The sequence below is a fragment of the Podarcis filfolensis genome (genome assembly GCF_964270895.1).
Source record: "Podarcis filfolensis genome assembly, chromosome: 5".
Taxonomy (NCBI): Eukaryota; Metazoa; Chordata; class Lepidosauria; order Squamata; family Lacertidae; genus Podarcis; species Podarcis filfolensis.
In genome coordinates this window covers 57,564,422-57,586,921 of record NC_139608.1, presented here as the reverse complement: position 1 = coordinate 57,586,921, position 22,500 = coordinate 57,564,422, and the positions used below count along the sequence as shown (strand labels likewise).

Sequence of the window (22,500 nt, the reverse complement as noted above, 5' to 3'; positions counted from 1 at the left end):
CCTTGTTTGCTGTTGAAACTTTGAAAATAGCTGTTCACCATGAAAATAGCTGTTCACCATGAATGTCTGTAGTTAATTTTTTTGTGATTCAGAAACTGAAACCAAAGATTGATAGGTGTCTTGCCAAGCCTTTCATTGAGTATTCAACCATAGCCACTTGTGTATTTTTAACATACGCACATGCATACCCTATCACTAATAAAAGAATAATAATTGAAAGCAAAATTTGCACAAGGATAAAGTTAGAGAAGTGTTGGGCTACATTTTAACCTGGTACAATTACCTATAAAACTTGCTGAGAGATGTTTGAAGGCCCTCTCCCAGTCCCCTCAATTGGAACAGTTGCTTGGCTGATGCCTCATATGGCAAGTTTCAAACTGGAGTGAATTTTTATGGAGAAGTTATATGAAAGTAAGGTTTTTAAATGGAAATAGTTACAGACCCGCTAACAATAATGGGAAGCCATGATGCTGCCATAAATCACAGGAGCATGTGAACGTTTTCTATAGCTCTCTATGCACGCCTGGGAAACCTGCCGATTTAGCAAAGAGCCATTCTGCTTCTGTGAAATCACTAGAATCCCAATGAGTTGATGAAGAGGATACAGATGAGAAGAGATTCTTCTCCCAGAATCATTTGTAGAAACAAACTGATGATTCCTTTTAAAGAGGAACAGTAAGCACACCTATAGTTTCAGCATTGCTGTAATAGCTGGTTTCTAGACGGTAAACTTGTTTTTTTCCAGGTGAGGTGAATATATAGCTGAATCTATGTGGCTTGAGTACAAATGGTTTTACTGAATGCATTTTTATTCATTCATTCATTCATTCATTACATTTCTATCCTACCCATTCTGCAAGGTGCTCAGGGCAACATATATGGTTCCTTGCTATTCCCATTATATTCTCAAAACAACATTCTAGGATAAGATAAGATAAGATAAAACTCAGGGCCAAGTTGGAGGTGATGCATCACTTGGTTTTCTAATTGCTAGTTGTCCTGTGGGCACCTCCCATTTTTTATTTGGCTGTAAAGAATTATCTCTTTCTTTCCCACAGCAGTGTCCCCCACTCCCAAAATGCCCACTTGCCCACCCCCACCCCAGTGTTGGCTATGAACAATTTCATAAACAATATATACACTTCAAGTGACATGTTTAGTGTCACATCCAATTTTGCCTGGGCCTTCTTAGTAGAGAAGATAATTGAATCCAAATTCAAGCCTAACTTTAGAGCGCTTCAAGGCCACTTTAGATATATAAAGTGGTATGTGAAAATGTATGGGGCTATCTCTGCCCCTCACTGAGACTATGTGTTGGTGTGTTTCTAACACCCTTTGTACCTTAACTGAACAGGGTTCCCACCCCTGAGTTGGAAAATCTTTGTGTGATTAATGTGATCCCATCCAGAATTCGTTGATTCTGAAATGGCTTGAGCACATTGCTGGGGTTCATGGCATCATTGAAGGGGCAGAGCTAGTACTGCATGTTTCCATAGGCCCTTGAACAGGTTGTACGGTTTGAACCTGAAAGAGCTATTCTGTCTACTATACCACGACTCTCTTTCTCAAGTGTTCCGTAGCTGTTACATCAGAAATGTCAAGCACAGCACATCAGAAAGAAATGAGTCCTCGCATTTTCTATATGGATTCACATCAAAGTATGACCCATTTTACATATACATTTACATATTCTACTCCCTGAATTAAACAGCATCCTTTTTCTTCTCTTTTAGCACTTTGTGTGCAAAGCAAGCAGTCCATACACAAACTACAAATCTGTTTCATACTGTAAGCTGCTCACAATCTTACCTTTGTATTGCTATATTAGTTCTTTTCTGTCCCCTCCCCAGAAGCCATAAGATAGTTTACATGGGTTAAACAAGGGTAGAGAACCTGGAAGTGTCAATCAGACCTAACATACACAGCCATTTTGGAAGGCCTGCCACCCTCTTTTTGCTTTGTAAAGTGTGAGTTCTCCTTCTGGCACAGAATGTGGCCCTCCGGCTGAAAAGGGCTAGTCATCCCTAGTTTAATATTAGGCAAAAGTTTAATATCAGGCAAACAATAGAAATAAAAGCTTGGAAAGAAAATAAATTATTTTTGCTGCTAGAAAATTGGGACAAATATGCTGGCTTTCTCCTTTGTTCAGATTTGGCAGGAATGTATATATATTTTATTGGTTTTGCCAGTGGTCCAACTTTTCACATACTCCCCAACCCAAAACATCTGCAATACAAAAACAACACATTCCAGAAGGCATTGCAAAGTAAACTGCATGCAAGTTTCAACTTATGACTTGCAACCCCGCCTTCAACTCCTGAAAGTAATGGGGAAATATGTCACAAAGATTATTTTCTTCTTAACGCCACATATTATTTGACAAAGTGGATAAAGAACAGTTTTTCTCCCATCTCTCAGCACTAGAACTCATGGACATCCAATGGAATTGAATGTTGTAGGATTCAGGACGGATAAAAGAAGGTACTACTTGGTTAAATGGTAGTGATGGCTACCAACTTGGATGGGCTTAAAAGAGGATTAGACAAAGTACTACTAGCCATGATGGCAACACTCTGCCTTCATGGCCAGAGGCTAAATGCTCCTGAATTCAAGTTGCTAGGAGCTGCAGGAGGGGAGACTGCACCTGTGCTTGGTTAAAAATGAAATAAAATTCTTCTGATCTCTTCCTTGGGGCTGTACCAGCGGGGAAGATGAGAGCACATGACCATGAGGCTTTCTCAGGCTCACTTCTGTGGTGATGAACTGTGGCTTAGTGTTATGTCTGAATGAGACCACGGTGTATTGTTATTTTGTGACATGTGATATAGGCTTGAATGGAACCTGAAATGGTTCCACTATAGCATATCCTTAATCTTAAAGTAAGGTATACGGTGTTGTTTTTCAAATGAAACTGCCTGAACTAGTAGCAGTGGCAAGGAAGCAAGCAGTTAACTCATAAAGAGCTACTACATTCCATGTTTTTCTCTGCAGAGCTTGGGAGTTCCCATAACTAATGAGCTCAGGCGAAATTTTACAATCTAGTCCTTCTATAATAGAGATGTGAAACCTCTGGGGGTTGATAAAACTTTCCTTTTTTGAGTAGAGTGAAGGCCCAACTTTTTCCCTCTCTTCTGAGAGGGCAGACCTTTATTAATTCCCATGTCTTTTAACAATGCATTAGGTCCCAGAGTTTCATTGTTCTCTGGGCAACAGTTCTTGACCACTGGTTTCTAAATAGTGGATTTCTCTTTGAACTTTGGAAAGTGAAAATGGCTACAGCTCAGCTTTCAATTAGAGCTGCGGGGATTGTAAATGCTGCAGGCTTTCTGAAATGGTTGAAATTCCTGTCTCTACAGATGTAAATTGTTTGTAAGGGCCAAGAAAGCCAATCAAATGCAACAGCCCTGCAGTTTCCATGCAAGTGACTCATAGAATTCTGAAAGAGTGCTGCCATTTTTTAAAAAAAGCAATGTGGGAATAAAATAATTACCTCTTTAGGAGAGCCAAGATAAAGATAAAATAATTTTCAAGTTCAACAGCTATGAGTCTTTATTAAGTGATTATCCATGACCACCTGTGTATCTAGGATAATACATCTATGAATATGAATGTGTAAGCAAAAGTACAGGGTTTGTTTCCTGGGTGATGCGCTTCTGGGTAGATTTGAATTAGGCTTGAGACTTTTGTGAGGATGAGGATGATAATAATATTTGTATCCCACCCATCTAACTGGGTTGCCCCAGCCACTCTGAGTGGCTTCCAACATATATGAAAACATAATTAAACATTCAAAAACTTCCCTATACAGGGCTGTCTTCAGATGTCTTCTAAAGGTTGTAAATAATAATGATAAAAGAAATTAAGGCTAAATTGTAGCTGACATTTTAATGTGTTTCTGTGAATTTAGTTCACTATAATTCAGGGATTGGGAACCTCCAACCTGTGAGACTAAGGCCCGTGAGGACATTTCAGTCAGGCCACAACCACCTGCCCCACAACTGATGGTATATATGAAATCTGCAGTAGAACTACATTGTTCAGTGCACAGTGGGGCAGGCTCAGCCTAGTTATTTGTCGTTACTTGAGAGAAAGGTCTTTATATGAAATTACTTCAAAATATTAAACAATATTTTCATAAATAAAAGAAAACACAATAAAGGAAGGCAGTGAACATGTTAAGTTAATATAATGAGTTTAGTACATGCTTGGTTTAAAATACCATTGTTCCACTTTTTGGGAACTCAATCTATGCTGAATCACCTATAGCACTGAACATCATTTTAGCACAGTACATATTTTTGGAGGATATAGTAGCTCGTTGGCAGATGACCCCTGTCTTTTCTAGCTGGCAAGACCAGTGGTGATGGTGGTGAAACCTAGCTGAGAGTTTAGAGAGCCCAAATAGCTGCTTTATGTCAGAGGAGACTACTGGTCCTTCTAACTCAGTATTATCTACAATTGTCCACAGGTAGCACTCTCCAAGGTCTCAGCCCTAGTTGGAGATGTTAAGGATTGAATCTTGGATCCTTCGGACACTCCACTGCTGAGTCAATGGACAGTGACTTCCTCTTTAAAAACAGAACTTCAACAATAAGATTAGTCAGTACTTCATTAGATGGAATAGTAGTCTGACAAAGCACCTCCCACTGACTTCTCCCATGTCACCAAATGTAGCCTACCCACTTTGTCTAGTGCTCCTCAGCCTCCTTCACAGCACAAGGTACTTTTTTTTTTGTATTTTCAAAGAGTGCTATAGTGTCTCCAAAGCTCATCATTTTGGGAACACCCATATTAGTATGTGGATTATTATCCACAGAGTGCCATTTGATGCTGAGTCAATGGACAGTGAGCAGAAGACAGTGGCTGTTGCAGCCTGTCCTCCTTGATAGGAGCAGATCTTTCATTAGGGGGAAGATAATAATGAAGAGAATAATAATGATGATAATAGGGCAGCTAACACCAATAAAATTACAAGAAAACATAATTGGGGGGGGACAAAAAAACCAAAAACCAGTTTATTAAAATACAGGTTAAAATACAATTTAGAATGCAGCCTCATTTTAATAGTAGCCCATAAATCAAAACCACAAGGGGAGGGAAACATAAGTGTTCCAAACTAAAGGCTAGGCAGAACAGCTCTGTCTTGCAGGCCCTGTGGAAAGATGTCAAGTCCTGCAGGGCCCTAGTCTCTTATGACAGAGCGTTCCACCAAGTTGGGGCCAGTACTGAAAAGGCCCTGGCCCTAGTTGAGACCAATCTAACCACCTTGCAGCTTGGGACCTCCAAAGTGTTGTTATTTGTGGACTTTAATGTCCTTCACAGGGCATACCAGGAGAGGCAGTCCTGTAGATACAAGGGTCCTAGGCCGCATGATAAGCCCTATCCCTACACTCTGTTCAGTATATTGGTTAATGGGTCAGCACAACAAAATGCATGATGTGAAGAATATTAGTAATGACCAATTCAGTTTCTGTTTTTCTTATTTCTTCTACCTAACAAGGCAACTGGCCATTTCTACAAGCACTCCAGACAGTCATAAGGTAGACCCACTTGTAATGGCAGCTATCAGAAGTTTCAGCATCTTTTAAATCATGTGCTCTTCCTCTTATTATTTATTGATGAGTTAATATTGTGATAGATCATATTCGGAAAGAAATCTCCTCTTTGACAGAATCCTACTAAATATTCAAGGCTAAAGGGTTTACTCTTTTAAATAAAAATAAAGGTTTAGAGCATCAATAGTTTTGCTTAGAGCTGTTTAAAGTGATGACTCCAGGATTTTAAGGGAATGTAGCTTTTTTTAAAAAAAGGAAACCAAACATGACCTTGGGGAATAAATGTCCCTTTGACCCATATAAAAGTCAAGATGCAGTGCCAACATATGGAAATTATTTTCCCCTTGAACATGTCTTGCAAAAGAAGGTTGGAATTATTGCACTGTGGCTTAGTAACCACTCTCCCTCCTAGCTGCAATAAAACGATGGCATATAACTACACTGCTGCACCATGATCATTTCATATATGGCAGATGTCCATGGAAATCCATCCTTGCTAAAATGTCACAGTAGCGGTACGCGAAAGGAAATTCACACTTTCGGAGCCAATTCACACAACCAAACTGGCATGTGCATATAGCAGGTTTAGTGAGACTGTGCCAGGTTCAGCACATGCTGAAGAAGTCATGCAATTGCTTCAACTTGTGCGTAGTTTACAAGTCCACCCAAATTTACCGGAATACCAAAGGGAACTGTTCGTTTTTTCTTTCTTTTTGGTGGTTTACTTGATTCTTTCATTTCTTGTTTTTGAAACTTATGGTTCTCTAGAAGAGAAACTTGTGGTTCTCTCCCTAAACTCAAATAATATTGTCATAACTAGCACTAAACCTGAAATTCTACTTGATAAACTTGGTTGAAAAATTCAGCAGTGTAAGGGGAAAGCAGGTTCACAAAGGGAAGGAGAATTTCAGGAGAGAAATTTGCCATGTTTTAGGAGAGAGTTATTTGGCAGCTATGCTTTTTAAACCATCCCCCCTCCCTTTAAACTTTATTTTACCATCACCACCATGGGTGACTGGTATCCTCCTCCACCCACAATGCACCTTGGAATGACACGTGAGGAAATGCACTGACACTACTCAAAACAAGTCCCCCCAATTATATGCAAACTTTCTCCCCACCCCCTGAAAAATAGCCCCTTCCACTCTGTGCATGTTCGTGGGACCCTCTTTCTTATTACTATTTTCAAGATATTTCAAAAGAAGTTTAGAAATTGAGGTTTGGCCAATCTTGCTCAATCTGGGCATGCTTAAAATATATGCAACTGTTTAAATGTTCTTTCCCCCTTTCGAAAAGCCATGGCTCTGACTTCCTTAGTTCTAGCACCTATGAGTAATTTCTTGAAAGCAGTGTGTCTGTGTGTGTGTGTGTGTGTGTGTGTGTGTAAATGCAAATATATATTTGCATAGGGAAAGGTGATAGATCTATGGTGATTAAGTAGTTATTCTTTATAATGTGCTAAGATTATACAAACACTACCCAAAGCTTTATATTGCTTGGGAAACCTGAACAGCCTCACGTTTTTACATGCTTTCTGTACACATGCCTTATAAAAAATTTTAATGCCTTGTTGAGATGTGCCAAAAGCTCCAGGGCTTCAAGATCAATTACTGAAACTATGTTTCTGCAAACCTCCATGCAGATGTGGTTTCCTAAAGTATGGAACACACTTAACAATGCAGGGCACCTGGAAACCAGTTTGCACAGATCCTATTACATCTGGATGGCTCTTCTGCAGTAATGGATTGGAGGGCACTTAAGAATCACCATTACACAGATTTACATTATGGTTTGCGTGAGGAAAACAAGCCCATTAATAGCCCAACCCTGTGCATGCTCACTTGAAAGTAAGCCCTATTGTGTTTAATGGGATTTTCTTCTGCCTTATTATCTAGCCATCTTTTTAAACTTCTGGTAAAGGTGCTGGCCAAAGGTGGAACTGTTAATGAGATACAGAATGATGATGATGATGATGATGATGATGATAAAGAATATGTTTTTGTGGTTTCCTCTCCCATGGCCACATGGATGAAATAGAAATTAAAAACCCAACCAATAAAGATAGAAATCTAGCTATTAAAAGCCTGCTGAGGTAGGGTTGTTTGATAGGATGATAGGTCTTACACTGCTTCTTCTTTGTAATTGCTACAAGGAAACTTCTATCATATCCAATTAGTCCTTGATTCCCTCTCACGTGGGAGGTCCCAACTGCAGGTCCAGCCCAAGCATTTGCTGACTGCCTCAGGTGGCAGATGCAAGGGGGCAGTGGTTGCAGGCCCCTCTGATCCTTCTTATCCCCCTGTACAGGAATGCGTGTCTGTCACATGGTTTGTCCTGTGTCCTTCAAGCCAGTAGAAGACACTATCCTGTTAGCAGTATGGGAATAATATCCAGTTCTTTACATGGGACTGTGGTTGTGGGTGCCATATTGTCCTTTGCCTTAGGAAGCAAAATGTTTCAGTTATTGGTGCTTACCTATAGCACCAGCCACCATCTGATGAACTTGCATGTTACAAAATAAGGACATGGACACAAAGGTGGCATTTAGCTTAAAGTGCTGTGTGATCGATTTTTAATAACGAATAACTAACGATGATTCCAGATCTGAAGACGCCCCATGCCACCTCTCAAGAACATTGCAACCATTTAAAACAACCCTAAGTAATTCAAAACACTAAAATCCATATGAAGAACTGTAACGAAACCATAGAGCCGCAGCTCAAATCCCGAAACAGTAGAAGCAACGCCCAAATCACACACACACACACACACACACACACAGGCCTTTCCAAACAAAAAACATCTTTCTCCTCTTTTTGGTGAAGTCTCCTAGGCAGGAACCTCCACCATGATGGTATGCCATTGGTAGCAGTCGTCCAACAGTTTCTTGTTCTATGGCAACACTGGTGTCTGATGTGCCATGCCAGAGAAAAACACCCCCAAACTGAAACAATAACACTTTATTTCCAATTGTTGTGCTTTCTCTCCCCCTCCCCAACAGTTCTTTCTCTTCTATAAACCGAAGATGCTGCTTCACACTTCAGGCTGCCTCCAAATTCCTGTATTTCTTCCCATCTCTTGGCCTTTTCTCCCCAATCTATTTTCAGATAGAGTCCTGTGCATCTACTTTAAATTAAATGCTTAGACTAGTCCCTTTCCTTCTTGCTCTGCCCCCTTTGAAGTTGAACAAATGAAGAGTTACTGCTTAGAAAGTGTGTGTGAGGAGGGGAGGGGGGAGGGGGAGGCCATTGATTAGCTGTGGACATGCATAATTTATAGGTAGCTTGGGCATCCTGTGAAAATGGGCCAAAGATTTTCCCCCCTAAATTGGGCTCTATGAATTCTAAATGATCTTTAGCATTTATTATTGCTCGAGAAGTTCCATCCAAGTGATGTGATTATTTATATATTCTGACTCAGTTTCCTTCCACCTAGCCAATTTGAATTTTAAGCTCTCCTACGCTCGCTTTACCAGCGTCTTTTAGCCGGTGTTAATCATTAGCCGGTGTTCATGTACTGCCTTCCTCTTTAATGCTGTACTGTCTTTCCTTTTCCTGTTTTGTTTATTACAGTGAAAAGAACAGGGTTTTGTTTTGTTTCGAGATTCCAGGCAACTAATTTGCAACAGTACCTACCTACCGAAAAGAACCTAGGCGGAGCTGCTTTGTGAATTTAACCTTTTTTTTTTTTTACGGGTAGCGTGTTGGGTGTGCAAACCCTGTGTGCGCCTTTAAGAAACAAAAATTAATGCAAAGCTTATTACAATCCTGGTGCTTGCTAACGCTTTCTCTCTTCCACTGTCCAAGTGTCTGAATTTCAGCTTCAGATGAGTGTGGCCTGCTGGGATTTGAGCTGCCAGTTTAATTAGTGTTCAGTAATTTCAATAATGAGTGACAATTCATTGGGGCTTTTAGGTTGGTCTTCTGTTCAGAAGCAAATCAATAATCCACAGTTTTTCCCCTTCTTTAAAGACAAGAAAGTGGCATGTGAGTTACATCAGATGAGAGAAAATAAATGAGGAAAAGCACAAGTCCCTCAGTAACTTGAGAGGCAATTGGCTTTAATGGTGTGGGCAGCCTCCCTGGTTTGTTGATGTTATTGGATGAACAGAAAGGTCATTAGTATCTGGAAAGGGGCTCCAAAGATTCTCACAGTAAACAATTTGCCCTGGCTGTAACCATAGTGATTTGGGTAAATGAACACAGGTATGTGGATTACTACTGTATTCCCCAGACTGCCTATATTATTGCCTCAGAAGATATAAAAACAATTGAGGCTAATTGTATGAGAGTGAGTTTATTACAAACATAAATGGAGGGGGGAAAGAAACCAGATATATTGTTGAGAAGCTCAAAAAAAAAACCCCTCTTAATTTTCTCTATAAGTCTGTACGTGCATATTGCTTTAATTTCCACAGGCTAGAATGTGTGTGCATTCTTGGATTCGTATTTGCGATACATTGATGCCGGGTGCTTCATAATTTCAAAAATTGGAGGCGGTGGGATTCCAGAAGATCTGGAAGGTCAGACTCACTGCAGAGGGGATTGACTGTGTTTGTTTGGAAGTTGCTCGGCCAGGCTGGCGGTAGTTCTGGAATTCTATACATGTCCAAAGACACACTTTTTATAAACCCAGTCCTTCTGAAATGCATTCCAGCACTAAACCCCACTGAAGCTTGGCTCAAATGATGCCTGCTTATGTTTCGTGGAGGCTCTCTTTTTGCTGATGGCAGGTTTTCTTGAACAGCCATGGTCACCCTGCCAGAGGTGGTGCCATGAAGAAACAGCCCCTGTGCTCGCAAATGCATTAAAAAGTCTGGCAGAACTTATTTATTCTACTAATTGTGGTAAAAATGACTCCAAGAGGCTTCCTCTTGAATGCTAATTGTATCTTCATTGTCTCAGAGAAGGCATCGTCGCAATCTAGATTGCCACACAGGCAGCAGCTCTGAAAAGTTACCCGCATTACCACTTGTATCTGACCAGTTTACAGTAGCTGCAGATTTGGGGTGGGGTATTTTTTTTAAAAAAAATCTATTGCTCTCTTCTGTTATTGCAACAAAGAGCGAGTCTTCATGAGGTGTTATGATTTGCAGTATACAAATCCATTAAAAAAAACACAAATGAAATCCCCAGCTGGGAAGGTCAAGTCTAATGAGGTGGGCTGTTGTGAGGAGTGGTAACTCACAGCATCCCCCATGTAGGCCAGAGGTGATTCCAAATGAACAGCTGCTTATAATTATTATAATCTGACACTTTTCATCCACCTCAGGTGCTATTTTTTTTTCCTCACAAGAGAACAGATTAATTGTATATCAACTGATATACATAAAAAAGGGTTTGATAGAAGGCTTAATAAAGTAACGTTAAATAGAAGATCCCACTGAAATTCTAATGTGTATATTCTTAATTAAATTCTCTTGTAGTGCACCGTATTTTGGGTGCAATCCTTTTTCTTTCTCACTTCACTGAATATACCATTTTAAATTATTGTTACTATAAAAGCAGGAGCGGGGGAGGGAAGTAAGAAAGACTGCATTTTTGGCCAGCCATTGGTGGTTGGAGTGGAGAGAAAAATAAAAATCCATTTAATCCTACCATGATCATTTGGCAGTATATCTACACTGGCGTTTGGTATTCCAATGTCAAACAATAAGGTTTTCCCATTAGAATTTAGTTCCCAGGTGAAAAGAAAATAGCCATATTAAAAGGAAGATACAAGTGGATGAGACAGTGCTATGCATAGGAGACTAGGGGGACTTCACTGATTTGCAAGAAGAGATGTAATGGAAGATGTGTTTGAACCAAAGAAGGCAGATTTCTTGAGAGAAATGGCTGCCTTTCTGTGGTGAGGAGAGATCCTGGCTCTTCTGACAAATATATCCATGGAGAGAGAAAATAAACCTGAGGACAGAGGTCACAGGTCATGCATCCAATTCCCTCTCCCAGCATGTTACTTTTGGCAATGATATTTTTTTTTTACCAACGATAGAGTGCCCTCCCTTCAACTCTGCCGGGCAGTCCCCTCAAATATTTTATTTGGGGGCGGGGAGACAAGGGACCTTGGCCTCTAGAAGTTGCTCCTATGGGAAGAGAAGTTTTAGCTTTTCTGGCCAGCTCACATGAGATCTTGCAGGAGAATATGAGATCTTCTGAGAGCTCTAATGGGCTGAGGCAGCTGAGAACCTAAATGTCTCGGCCACCCAACACATGGGACCATTTTGCCTACTGAAAAATGGAAGCAGATATTTCCAATTTCCAGAACCCTCAGTGGCTACAAGGCTAAGAAACAACTCTTAGGACTCAGTTCCTTGTGGGCGGTAACCTAAGAGTAAGCTCAGTCGAATACAAATGGGACTCATGCAAATAAAGCACATAATAAACAGGACAGAATAACTTTGGTTGAAGCAGAAAAGATGGCCCTTTACAGTACAAAGATGCATCACACTGGTTAATAGAACCAAAATCTGATACAAGCTGAAGTCCTCTTTCTGCGGCTATTTTATACCTCCTTTCTATATATTGAAACCGCCGTGTGAGGTAGAATCACAGAATCGTAGAGTTGGAAGGGGCTCCAAGGGTGATATAGTCCCACCCCCTGCAATGCAGGAATCTCAGCTAAAGCATCCATGACAGATGGCTAAGAGTTGGTGATTGGCCCAAAGCAGGAAGTGAGCAAAAATCATGAGTTTAAAATACTAAACTGTGTAGGCTTAAAGTATCTTCTTTTTTGTTTATCAACTGCTTTTTGTTTGTGTTTTGCTGATGGTTGTAAAATCCAAAGGCTCCACTGTGCCTTTTTTTTTAGTACAGAAAAGCTTGTGCCATAATACATTGGTTAGTCTTTTAAAGGCCATAAAACTTATGGTACCTTATTTCATATGTTCCTTTTGGGGGGAAGGAAGGGTATTTTGGAAACAGCAGCAGGAACCCCAACCTCCTTAATCTGGTCTCACCTAAAGTCTCTTTTCATCCTCTGCTATAGTCTGAAGGAACAGACAGCCCACCAGAACATGAAGCTTTGCTATTGACAGAATCTCCAAAATCTTCCCAACTACCTTATTTAATGGTCAAAGCCCAGGAAAACATAAGCAAATTACATATTACGATGCATTCTTGGGCTAGTTAAAATGACACACTATGTTGTTTCAGTATAAGAAGTATAAAAATTGAAGAGTTTTTAGAGCATTATTATAAATCATGTCCTTTTTCTCCCCCCCCCCCCCATATTAAATGCTGGCTCTGGGGGTTGGAGGGGGGACCCAAACAAGTACAGCCTACCTACAAATTCCCTTGGCATTTCCTGTTGAAATGAATAAGACACTCTTGGGGCATGCAAAAGATTTTTTACAAGGGACCTATAGAGACCTTTCTGTCGTATAGCATTTTGCACCGGGAGTTTTAGTTAGTATGTGTAGGTACGTAGCAGTGAACCTTGAAAGGTTTGGTAGGTTTGTTTTGCATAAGACGCCAAAAGATCAACAGTTCATCTAAACTATATTAGTTAAAATAAAATATAATAAAATGAGATATAAAATAAGGACAAAATTGTTATAAAAGCTATTAGCAGGTTGTTCTTCAGACTTTTTTTTTTAAAAGGAAATTTACAGTTCAGTGGGAGTTTAACCTCCATAAGGACTCCAGTAACAAGTCCCATTTCAGTAACTGTCAGCACACTAGGGAGTCCTTATAACTGAGTTCTTAGGACACACAGCATTTATATAGGTATGAATGCATAAGATTTTGAATTCACTATCGCAAATTCCAACAGACCTAGATGACAGCGGATGCTTCCAAACTGGAGCTCAATACTGTAAATGGGTTGTTGTGCTATAATAAATGAGTTGCTTGCAACAGGATTGTTGTTTTTTTAACTTATCAGATTTGTCCCAGAAAGGATAAATCCAAATCAAATGAGAGGGGTAGGAATAAAGAGTGGGGGACAACACTAGAACACAAAGCAGTAAAACCTCAAAGTAGGTATGGGACCAGAGAATATTTGAAGGATTGCCCCGTCTAATATAATCCTGCATGCCCAATGCATTCAACCGCACAGGCATTGCTCTGCCTCCCTTCCTTGAGAGCATCTATTGGCTTCTTCACTATAAAGCTTTTAGCAGCTTGTGAATGCTTTATTTTAATTTGACCTAGCTTTTAATCTGAAAAAAAATCATTGCCTCCCATTGCTGTTTATGTCTTATTAATGTTATCACTTTATTATCTTTTAACTGGGTTTTGCTGTTAATTTATTTTTTTTTAAGTTTTTGTGTGAGTTGATTCAGGGGTCCATTTTCCAGCTCAAAATCCATATGTAAATATCACGATGAAGAAGGATTGTTATGCAGTCTCCATTTCTCTGAGCAGTGGGAAGTTCTGGCGCAGTGCTACCAGGATTTGGCGAAGAGAACCTTGGAGGCTTGGGGCGTTTTTTAAACGATTTGTTTTCTTTAAAAATGCAAAAGTGGCTACTTACACATTGCCAGAAAGGCATTGCCCAAAAAGAGGGGGAAATAGGGTACATATTCACATTAAGCCTGCATATGCTAATTTATATGCCTAATGCAAATTTAGACATTGTAACACCTCAGCTGGCTCCCTCAGCCAATAAAGTGAGATGAGCGCTGCAACCCCAGAGTCAGTCACAACTGGACTTAATGGTCAGGGGTCCCTTTACCTTTTACCTTTAACACCTCACCATATTGCGGAAGACTGCAACTAGGTCACCTGTGTGCCTACTAGGTCTGCTGAACAAATTCTCCTCTTGATGGCCAACTTCAATGCCCCTTCTACACTTTCTCGTGGTTCTTTGTCTTTAGAATGGCCTCGAATAAGGCAGCCCTTAGAACAGAGGACTGCTCTCTGTAAAGCAGGACTTGTGGCCGCCCTCTATCAAGCAGGGCATAGGTAGAGGGCTGAATCCTCTCATTCCCTGCCACTCTTTCCTCACCGGCTAAAAGCTTCAGATTTCCTGCACTTCAGTATACTCATTTGCTTTAATAATAATAATAATAATAATAATAATAATAATAATAATATACAAAGCTTGTTTTTCTTCCCATTTTCTTACCGTTCAAATATATATGAAGTATGTACTTATATTTCATTTCTGAACTGGCTTATGCATTTCTTTCATTATGTATGTATAGTATGATGATTATCGGATTTCAGTAACTGTTGCTGTTCATTAAAGTGGATTGTGGTAATAAATTTAAAACAGAATGTTATGGCTATTTCTCTATCAGGGCATTTTAATGACATAACATGGTCATTAGATACTCTGTTCACAAATTGGGCACAAGTTTGGGCAAATTATCAAATTACATTCTTTGAAGCATATTAAAATCATGCCAGCAGGTTTAAAATCCCAGTAGTTCATGAACTTTTTTTTTAATATCTGCCAAGCTGAACAATGGGACCCTTTTAAATCCCCCAGTGAGCACCTATTAAAACCACAATTTACAACTATACGTATCATCTAACGTGTTAACCAGGTGTTCCAGTATTATTGTTTGAAATTCTACCTAGGTTTAAATCAAATGAAGAAAAGCCAAAAGTCCAATTAAAATCCCACATTGCCTCTTTATCGTGTGTAGGTGAGAGACATTTGTTGTAGATTTAATGGCAGAAAATTTATTTTAAAACTGTAGGCCATCCTTCTCCCCCCCCCCCCAAGCTTTCTTATTTTTTTGCTTATATTCTCACAGCTTACTGGCATTTCCTGTGCTTAACTGAAGAGAAGAAGAAAAAAACTAGAATAAATCTACGACTTTCTGGCTTAATTTTAGTAGCATCCTGGACACTCTAGCTGAATTTGACAATTGAGTGTTGTCATGGGATATTAAAATCCTGCAGAGGGGCCATTTAAGCTATTATTTCATAGGCTGTCCCTTAATCAGTTCCATCCCTGCGCTGCAAACTCTCTGCCAACATGTGTCTCTTTTATTTAATAGTTCAGTGACAACAAATTTATGTTGCTAAGCTCCAAAAAGTAAACCTTACCAAAATACCTCCTCAAACTGCCTTTACAGACGTCCACCAAGGTAATATGGAATTCAGTTGTCTTCACTTGACCATAATTACTTCCAGATTTTGGTTTCCTATCTTTGTCTTTTGGTCATTTTTCTCATTCCACCTCAGACCAGAAGTCCTGGTGTTTCTTTACATTTATGGTTTTTTACTCAGATTTCATTGCCACCCACCCCCGTTCACCTTTGCTTTTTGCAGACTCTTGACATTTTGCCACAGTATCCTAGCTCTTCCTCAAAACATGTTTTCTCCTCAGCTTGGTAACAACATGATAACAATTCGGAGATAAAATGTTGCATTCAGATTATTTGCAATGGGCCAAATATCTTTAAAGAAAGAAGGCCAAAAAGAAACATCAGTCATCACAACATCTGTTCTCTCTTACGTTTTACTTAAGAAAATAATATGTGCCAGGTTTTTTTCCACCCACCCAGAATAATTACCATTTTTTAAAATGATGCATTTGTAACAGCTTCAGCTTGGTCCAAAACCTTTAGTACAATTTGTAATTAATTTATTTCTTGGCTTAGGCTGTGTTTTGGGGGTTTTTTGCAAGAAGGTAACTGAAGTAACCATTTGTTTTTCCTAAGATTATTACAAAACTAAACTATCCATGTTGAAATTACTGTTGTTTTCACTGCCTCACTTGTTATTGAAAATACTAATAACATCTCAATATTCCTTTAACAACAAGTATTGTACTAGTATGGTTCATTTATGCTCCTTCCACCCAGTTGAGGCGTGCAATAAAAAACAATGTAAAAGGCTGTCCTATACCGACTGTGTTTGCAGGTAACACAAATTATGGCATAGCATGAAGGTTCTGGCTCCCAGAAAAGAAATTGCAACTGCTTTGCTCCTTATTGGCCCTTTCTGCTTGGCTCCACTTCAAGAATCATCATGTTCACATGCTCCCAGTAAGACATAGTTTTGCTTACCATGATGTGCAAACCAGGCCACTAAGTGTGGGTGGGGCTGCATTGCTCTGCTGGCTTCCCAACACCACACATTGCTGCTGTTTACTGAGAGAGAGGGGCAAGGCAGCAGGGGGACTGTTGCAACCACACCAAGCTTCCTGCTGCCTTGCCTTTTCGCCCTCAGTAACTGGCAGTGATGTGGGCTGTTGGGGAGACAGAAGAGTAATGCAGCACTTCTGCACTGTCGCTCTTTTCAGGTGGATTGAGTCACATACTGGTAAATTCAGGTTGTACAATCATAGTTCATTGTGAGGTCTTGTACAACCCATCTGCTTCCTTGAAAGATCGCTAAGAAGTACTAAGAAAAGTGATAGGAAAATGCACTGGAAAGTGTGGGATAGATAACGCTTGCTGTGAAGCAAGGTCATCTAACCTGCCCACAAACAAATCAAAATTAAGACTTATCTCCTGGTAGTGTCATAATCATATGCCACAGTGAGAGATAGGTAAGCATTGGCTGCCTATTCCTTTCTTTTTCACCAAAACCTGATTCACTACATGGTCCTTCAGGCTTTCTTAACTGGTGCCAATGGGGAATTTCCTCCCAATGCACATAGGAGCTGCAGATGGGGGGGGTTTTCCTCAGGACTTCCTAATCAGCTGCTACTCTGGCAATTAACAACTTCCTCCAGTCGATGCTATTTTTAAATGTGCTGTTTAAATGCAAATACATATTTAATGCTGTGTCTAGTTTCACACGGGTGGCGCTGTGGTTTAAACCACAGAGCCTAGGGCTTGCCAATCAGAAGGTTGGCGGTTCAAATCCCCGCGACGGGGTGAGCTCCCGTTGTTCGGTCCCGGCTCCTGCCCACCTAGCAGTTCGAAAGCACGTCAAAGTGCAAGTAGATAAATAAATACCGCTCCAGCGGGAAGGTAAACGGCGTTTCCGTGCACTGCTCTGGTTTGCCATAAGTGGCTTAGTCATGCTGGCCACATGACCCGGAAGCTGTCTGCGGACAAACGCCGGCTCCCTCGGTCTATAGAGCGAGATGAGCGCCGCAACCCCAGAGTCTGTCACAACTGGACCTAATGGTCAGGTGTCCCTTTACCTTTACCTTTAGTTTCATCTCTAGGACCCAGCCTTCAAATACATCTTTCAGTCACACAAACAATTCCTAAAATAAAATAAAAAATCTGGTATCTGGGGGTGGAGTTATTTGTGCCGGGGGAAAGAGTGGTGGAGACAATGGTTTTGGGCACACCCAGGACACAGACCAGCAGCTTGGGTTGGTGGGTTTGTAGTGGGTCCAGAGTGCCAGCCAGGGTGGATGTACAATATCCCCCCCCCCCAAAAAAAAAAACAACAACACACAACTGTGATAGCAAAACAGCTTTCCTCATGCACTGATATTGACTTGAAAATGAAAGGGCGAAACCTGTTTTCTTAGGGAGGCAGATTGGTTGAGAACCATGCCAACAGTAAAACACAGATTTTTAATGGATCTGGGCCTCTAAGTAAAAAGGGTAAGTGGGGTGGGGGAGAGAACCATGGAGATAAGGATGAGTTGAACAGTTCCAGGACTGTAGTAGTAACAGGAGGAAGAAAGACTTGTATCACAACCTTAGGCTTTTATTCAGAAGCAAATCCCTCGTTGTTCAATGGGTCTTTCCCCCACTGAATAAGGGTACCTAAGATTGTGACCTCTTTGGGAATATGTAGGCAAATACAACCTAGCAACCACATAGTGTGAGTAAACAGAAGAAAGACAGACCCACTAAAGTGTATTTATTTGATATTAAATACATAAATCAGCTTATAACTTCATATCCTTTTTAGCACACCCCTGTTTTGAATACCCGCATTTACTTTTGTTATGGGTCTGTTCTGCAAAATGAATATGATTATTGTAATTCACGGCATTAACCGAGACCAAGCTCTACTGCTCCATGCTGCACAACCCAATTAAGAGCAACAGAAACAGCTAAATTTAACAGGTCCAGTGACATGATAATGGGTTCAAAGGAGCAATGCCCGACATCTCACATCAATGGCAGTTGGCACATTGTTTTTTAATAATACTGTTTAAATATGCATTACAGAATTAAAAGCCTCTGTTGGAATAATGAGTAGGGTTTGACTTAGATTTATAAAAGTAAGTAAAAAGTGACCTGTAAATACAGCCAAGGATGTATGTTCTTGTATCCCTCTCCCCCTTTCCCCCATTTCTTCTTATAAACCCAGCCATAGTAGCTCAGCAGAATAATGCTGAATTTTCTCTACAATTCTCATACCTGCTAGATAGGTCTCATTACCATCAAAGTACTTATTTATTTCTGACAGTTTTGTCTAACCCTTCTCTCAAGGAGTTCAGGACAGTGAACATTGTGACCCACCCTTTTACTCCTCACATCCCTGTGGAGGATGAACCTTGAACACTCAAGTCCCTGTGGAATTTACCAACCCCAGAGATCAGGATCCTCTGGCAACACATTGGAGAAGATGTTGGACTTTCCATCTCTGCCCATTGAGCTTGTAAAAAAAAAGACACAACTGTTTTGCGGTGATAGGACAGCCATGTTTTGCCTTGGCTGGGTGTGGGGATGGGCAGTGCTCACTTGGGGTGAGTGCATTGTGCAGGTATGGGAGATATTGGATTATGACCACTAATCAGGTGGGAGCTAGGAATGGGGGGCTGATGACTAGGGTGAGAGTGTACTTCCTCAGCCATACATGATACCTCTACGTAAATGTGAATATTTTAATGAACTTCATGCCAATTTTATTGGAGTGGGTGGAGTGTGAGATTAAATTTGGTTTTAGTATTAGCCTGTCAATGTTTTACAGCGTTGTTTTGTATATTACCTGTGGGTGAATGTGTTCAAGTTTAGGATGGCCGATGTACAAGTGTGCAGTTTGTGTGGGTATTGAATGAGTGGGAACTTATTGGATGTGGGGAACCCTATTTTATAGAGCTGGTGCATTATATATGATATTATTTAATTTTGGCTTTCTTTGTAAGCTGCTTTGCAGTCTTTTCTGATGACAAGCAACATACATATACTTGAAATAAAGTAAGTTTTAGTGACAGGCTTAAGGACATCCAGTGAGCCTCATGGCTAGGTGGGAAATTAAACCCAGTATATCCATTATGCCACATTAACCCTTAGGTGCAAGTGACTACCAGGGATGGTCACTTTATTTTTGTGATAACATTTAGAATTATAGGGAATCCTGCTAATTATATGCTGCATTGAATAAATTAATATGCTGTTATTAATTTATTGTCTATATGGGACCATCAGGAGGCAATTGTAGTCTGTTGAATTTGAGCAGTGCCATAAGAGATTCTGTGGCAGTTTTTCTTTTTTATACAAAGGATGACCCTAGCCAAATTTTAGTCAACTCTGCCATTCTGATTTGGCAATATTTTACCCTCATTCTCATTTTCTGTTTCAAATGATGTACATGGGCCCTATGCAAGACTGTGGAGTATCATCTAATAACTCAGTTCTCAATTCCAGCTGTTTGATGTTGGACCACATTGTCAGACCAATACTGGCTCGGTACTGTTACTGGAAGTAGGGTTATACAGGGAATTATCTTTGTTACTAGCATTAACCATTGATCATTCCCCCAACTCCTTCTGAATGAGTTCTCTATTTGAAGGTTTGCCCAGTCCACGTCCAGTTTAAAAATTAAGAACCATAAAAAGTGAGAGCAAGGTCCCAAACGTTGCCAGTCAGCAGTTAGAACTTGGACAGCAGGCACACAGGTTATCTGGTCACAGTCTTCCCCACTGTAGTGAGATGTCCAGTGGATACTTGGGTTGCGAATGTGATCCGTGCGAGAGGCACGTTCGCAACCCACAGCATTCGCAACCCACAGCACCACATCTGCACACGCGGGGGTCGTGATTCGGCACTTCTGCGCATGTGCAAAGTGCAATTTAGTGTTTCTGCACATGCGTGAGCACCAAAACCCAGGAGTAACCCATTCCGATACTTCTGGGTTCAGCGTGGTGTGTAACCCAAAAACGCGCAACCTGAAGCGTCTGTAACCAGAGATATGACTGTATTGTATTTCTATTTAAATTATATTTATTGCTACATCTGTATCTACACATATAATTTAGCGTATGGAAATGTTGTGTGGTTCTGTGCTCCCTTTTTAGCTGATGTATAAGTGGCCCTCTTGCAAACAGTACAGTGGTGCAACTAGTAAGCACTTGGCAGGGCATACTATGTTATGTAGTCTATCAGTACCATTCCTTTGTGAAGCCCCACCCCCAACATGTGAACGGGGGCACTTTTCACAGTTTCATCCAACACACACACATTTTTTTCTCTTTTCTTTTTGCTAGAAGTGTGGGAAATCAGGCCCACACATGATACTTGACTGTCTTCCCAAGGAATGTGATTCTACAACCTCCCTAAGAAGGAAATTGCAATGCACTTAGATATCCCGGTATAACTGTCAATCATATTGCTTTTAAAGATATAAACCTAGCCCTTACCTGTATTTACCTGTCACCATTACCTGACTTTACCTACTAGAGAAGATCTGATAAAACTATATTGGTAGTTGTATTTTTGTTGCTGCTGCTGTTGTTGTTGCCTGTGTTTTATAAAGGAAAAAGTACAAAAGGAAGTTTCCCTATTAGACCTAAATGTACATTTCTGAAACATTGTTACATGACTTAATTTGAAGGAGGGCTCCTCACTAGAAACTGTTTTTAATTATTGCTTACCACACTGTAATGTGTGATTAGTATTAATAATGCCTCTAGGCACACTTGGAGTCCTTTTTCTAACTAGAGAGCCAGTGTGGTGTAGTGGTTAAGAGCGGTAGTCTCGTAATCTGGTGAACTGAGTTCGCATCTCCGCTCCTCCACATGCAGCTGCTGGGTGACCTTGGGCTAGTCACACTTCTTTGAAGTCTCTCAGCCCCACTCACCTTTGTTTGTTGTTGGGGAGGAAGGGAAAGGAGAATGTTAGCCGCTTTGAGATCCTTCGGGTAGTGATAAAGCGGGATATCAAATCCAAACTCTAACCGGGGAATAAGCACACCCCACCCCACAGTTCTGGAATTAGAGTTAGGGCTTCAACTTAGGGTGTGGGAATTTCATCTGAGGTATCAGTTGTTTCAATATATTGCTTAGAGAACTTGCCTTTGCTGTCTTAGGTGCAAGACTGCTGTGGTCCAGAACCAGCACCTTGCTCCCTTGTCCAGGGGTCTTGGCTTGCCTTCCAGTCTATGCTAGTCTCCATCTCGGTTGGGCCATCGCTTCCCCTTGGTGATGGACATCACATCTGGTCAGGACACCTGTCTGTTCTGTACCCACAGAGTAGAGGGGACAATAGATTCCATCTAATTTCTGAAATCGTTCAGAACACTTTCAAATGTCAGTATATAAGAGACGGGCTGCAACTCAGGGCCAAATATCCACACAAAATACACACAAACACAAAAGCACATTTGCAAGACCATCCATCCACTGTGAAACTGGGTAGGGGTGAGGAGGCGAGGGATTTGATGAGTTTGGGAGGTGGGCAAAAATTCAGAATTTTCTCCTTCCAGTAAATATGAAATGGTGAATGGCTGTCACTCTCATGGGACATTCAATCCAAAGAACATGGTTGGGCTGCTGACAGTGACAGCAAAGCTCACTTTTGTTACTGAAAAAGCAGAAAGAAATCCTAAACTACCACCTCATCTATAAAAAAAGATTAAGGGTTGCATCCAAAGTCAGTATCCAGTGTTGGTAATAATAAGAACAGACACATTGAAATTAATGGGCAAGACTAATGTATATCCATTAATTCCAATGGGTCTATTCTGAGTATGACTAAAGTTGGATACAACCCAATAATTCTGAAAATTCACCCAACCCTCCAAAGATTAATCCATTCTTCAGAGGTTGCTATCACCCCACCCTCAGAATTTTCAAAAGTCACTAAGCCAGTACAGTGGTACTTCTAGTTACGAATTTAACTTCGTTCCGG

The 22,500-nt window shown here is 40.6% G+C and overlaps 1 protein-coding gene across 6 annotated transcripts in view; it reads left to right on the top strand.

Annotated features, from left to right (window-relative positions):
* Window positions 1-2,338: 2,338 nt before the first annotated feature.
* Window positions 2,339-22,500, top strand: part of LOC310763983 (uncharacterized protein) — a 100,491-nt gene continuing 80,329 nt past the window's right edge. For 5 of the 6 annotated variants that reach the window (XR_014548935.1, XR_014548936.1, XR_014548937.1 and 2 more), the window contains exon 1: window positions 2,342-2,481. Coding sequence is in view for 3 of the 6 variants with exons in the window: in XM_083617094.1 (XP_083473220.1) it covers window positions 2,441-2,481 (41 nt within the window). In the remaining 3 variants the exon portion in view is untranslated. Of the gene's footprint in view, window positions 2,482-22,500 lie in introns of all 6 variants that reach the window. The other variant, XM_083617095.1, reaches the window with a different exon arrangement.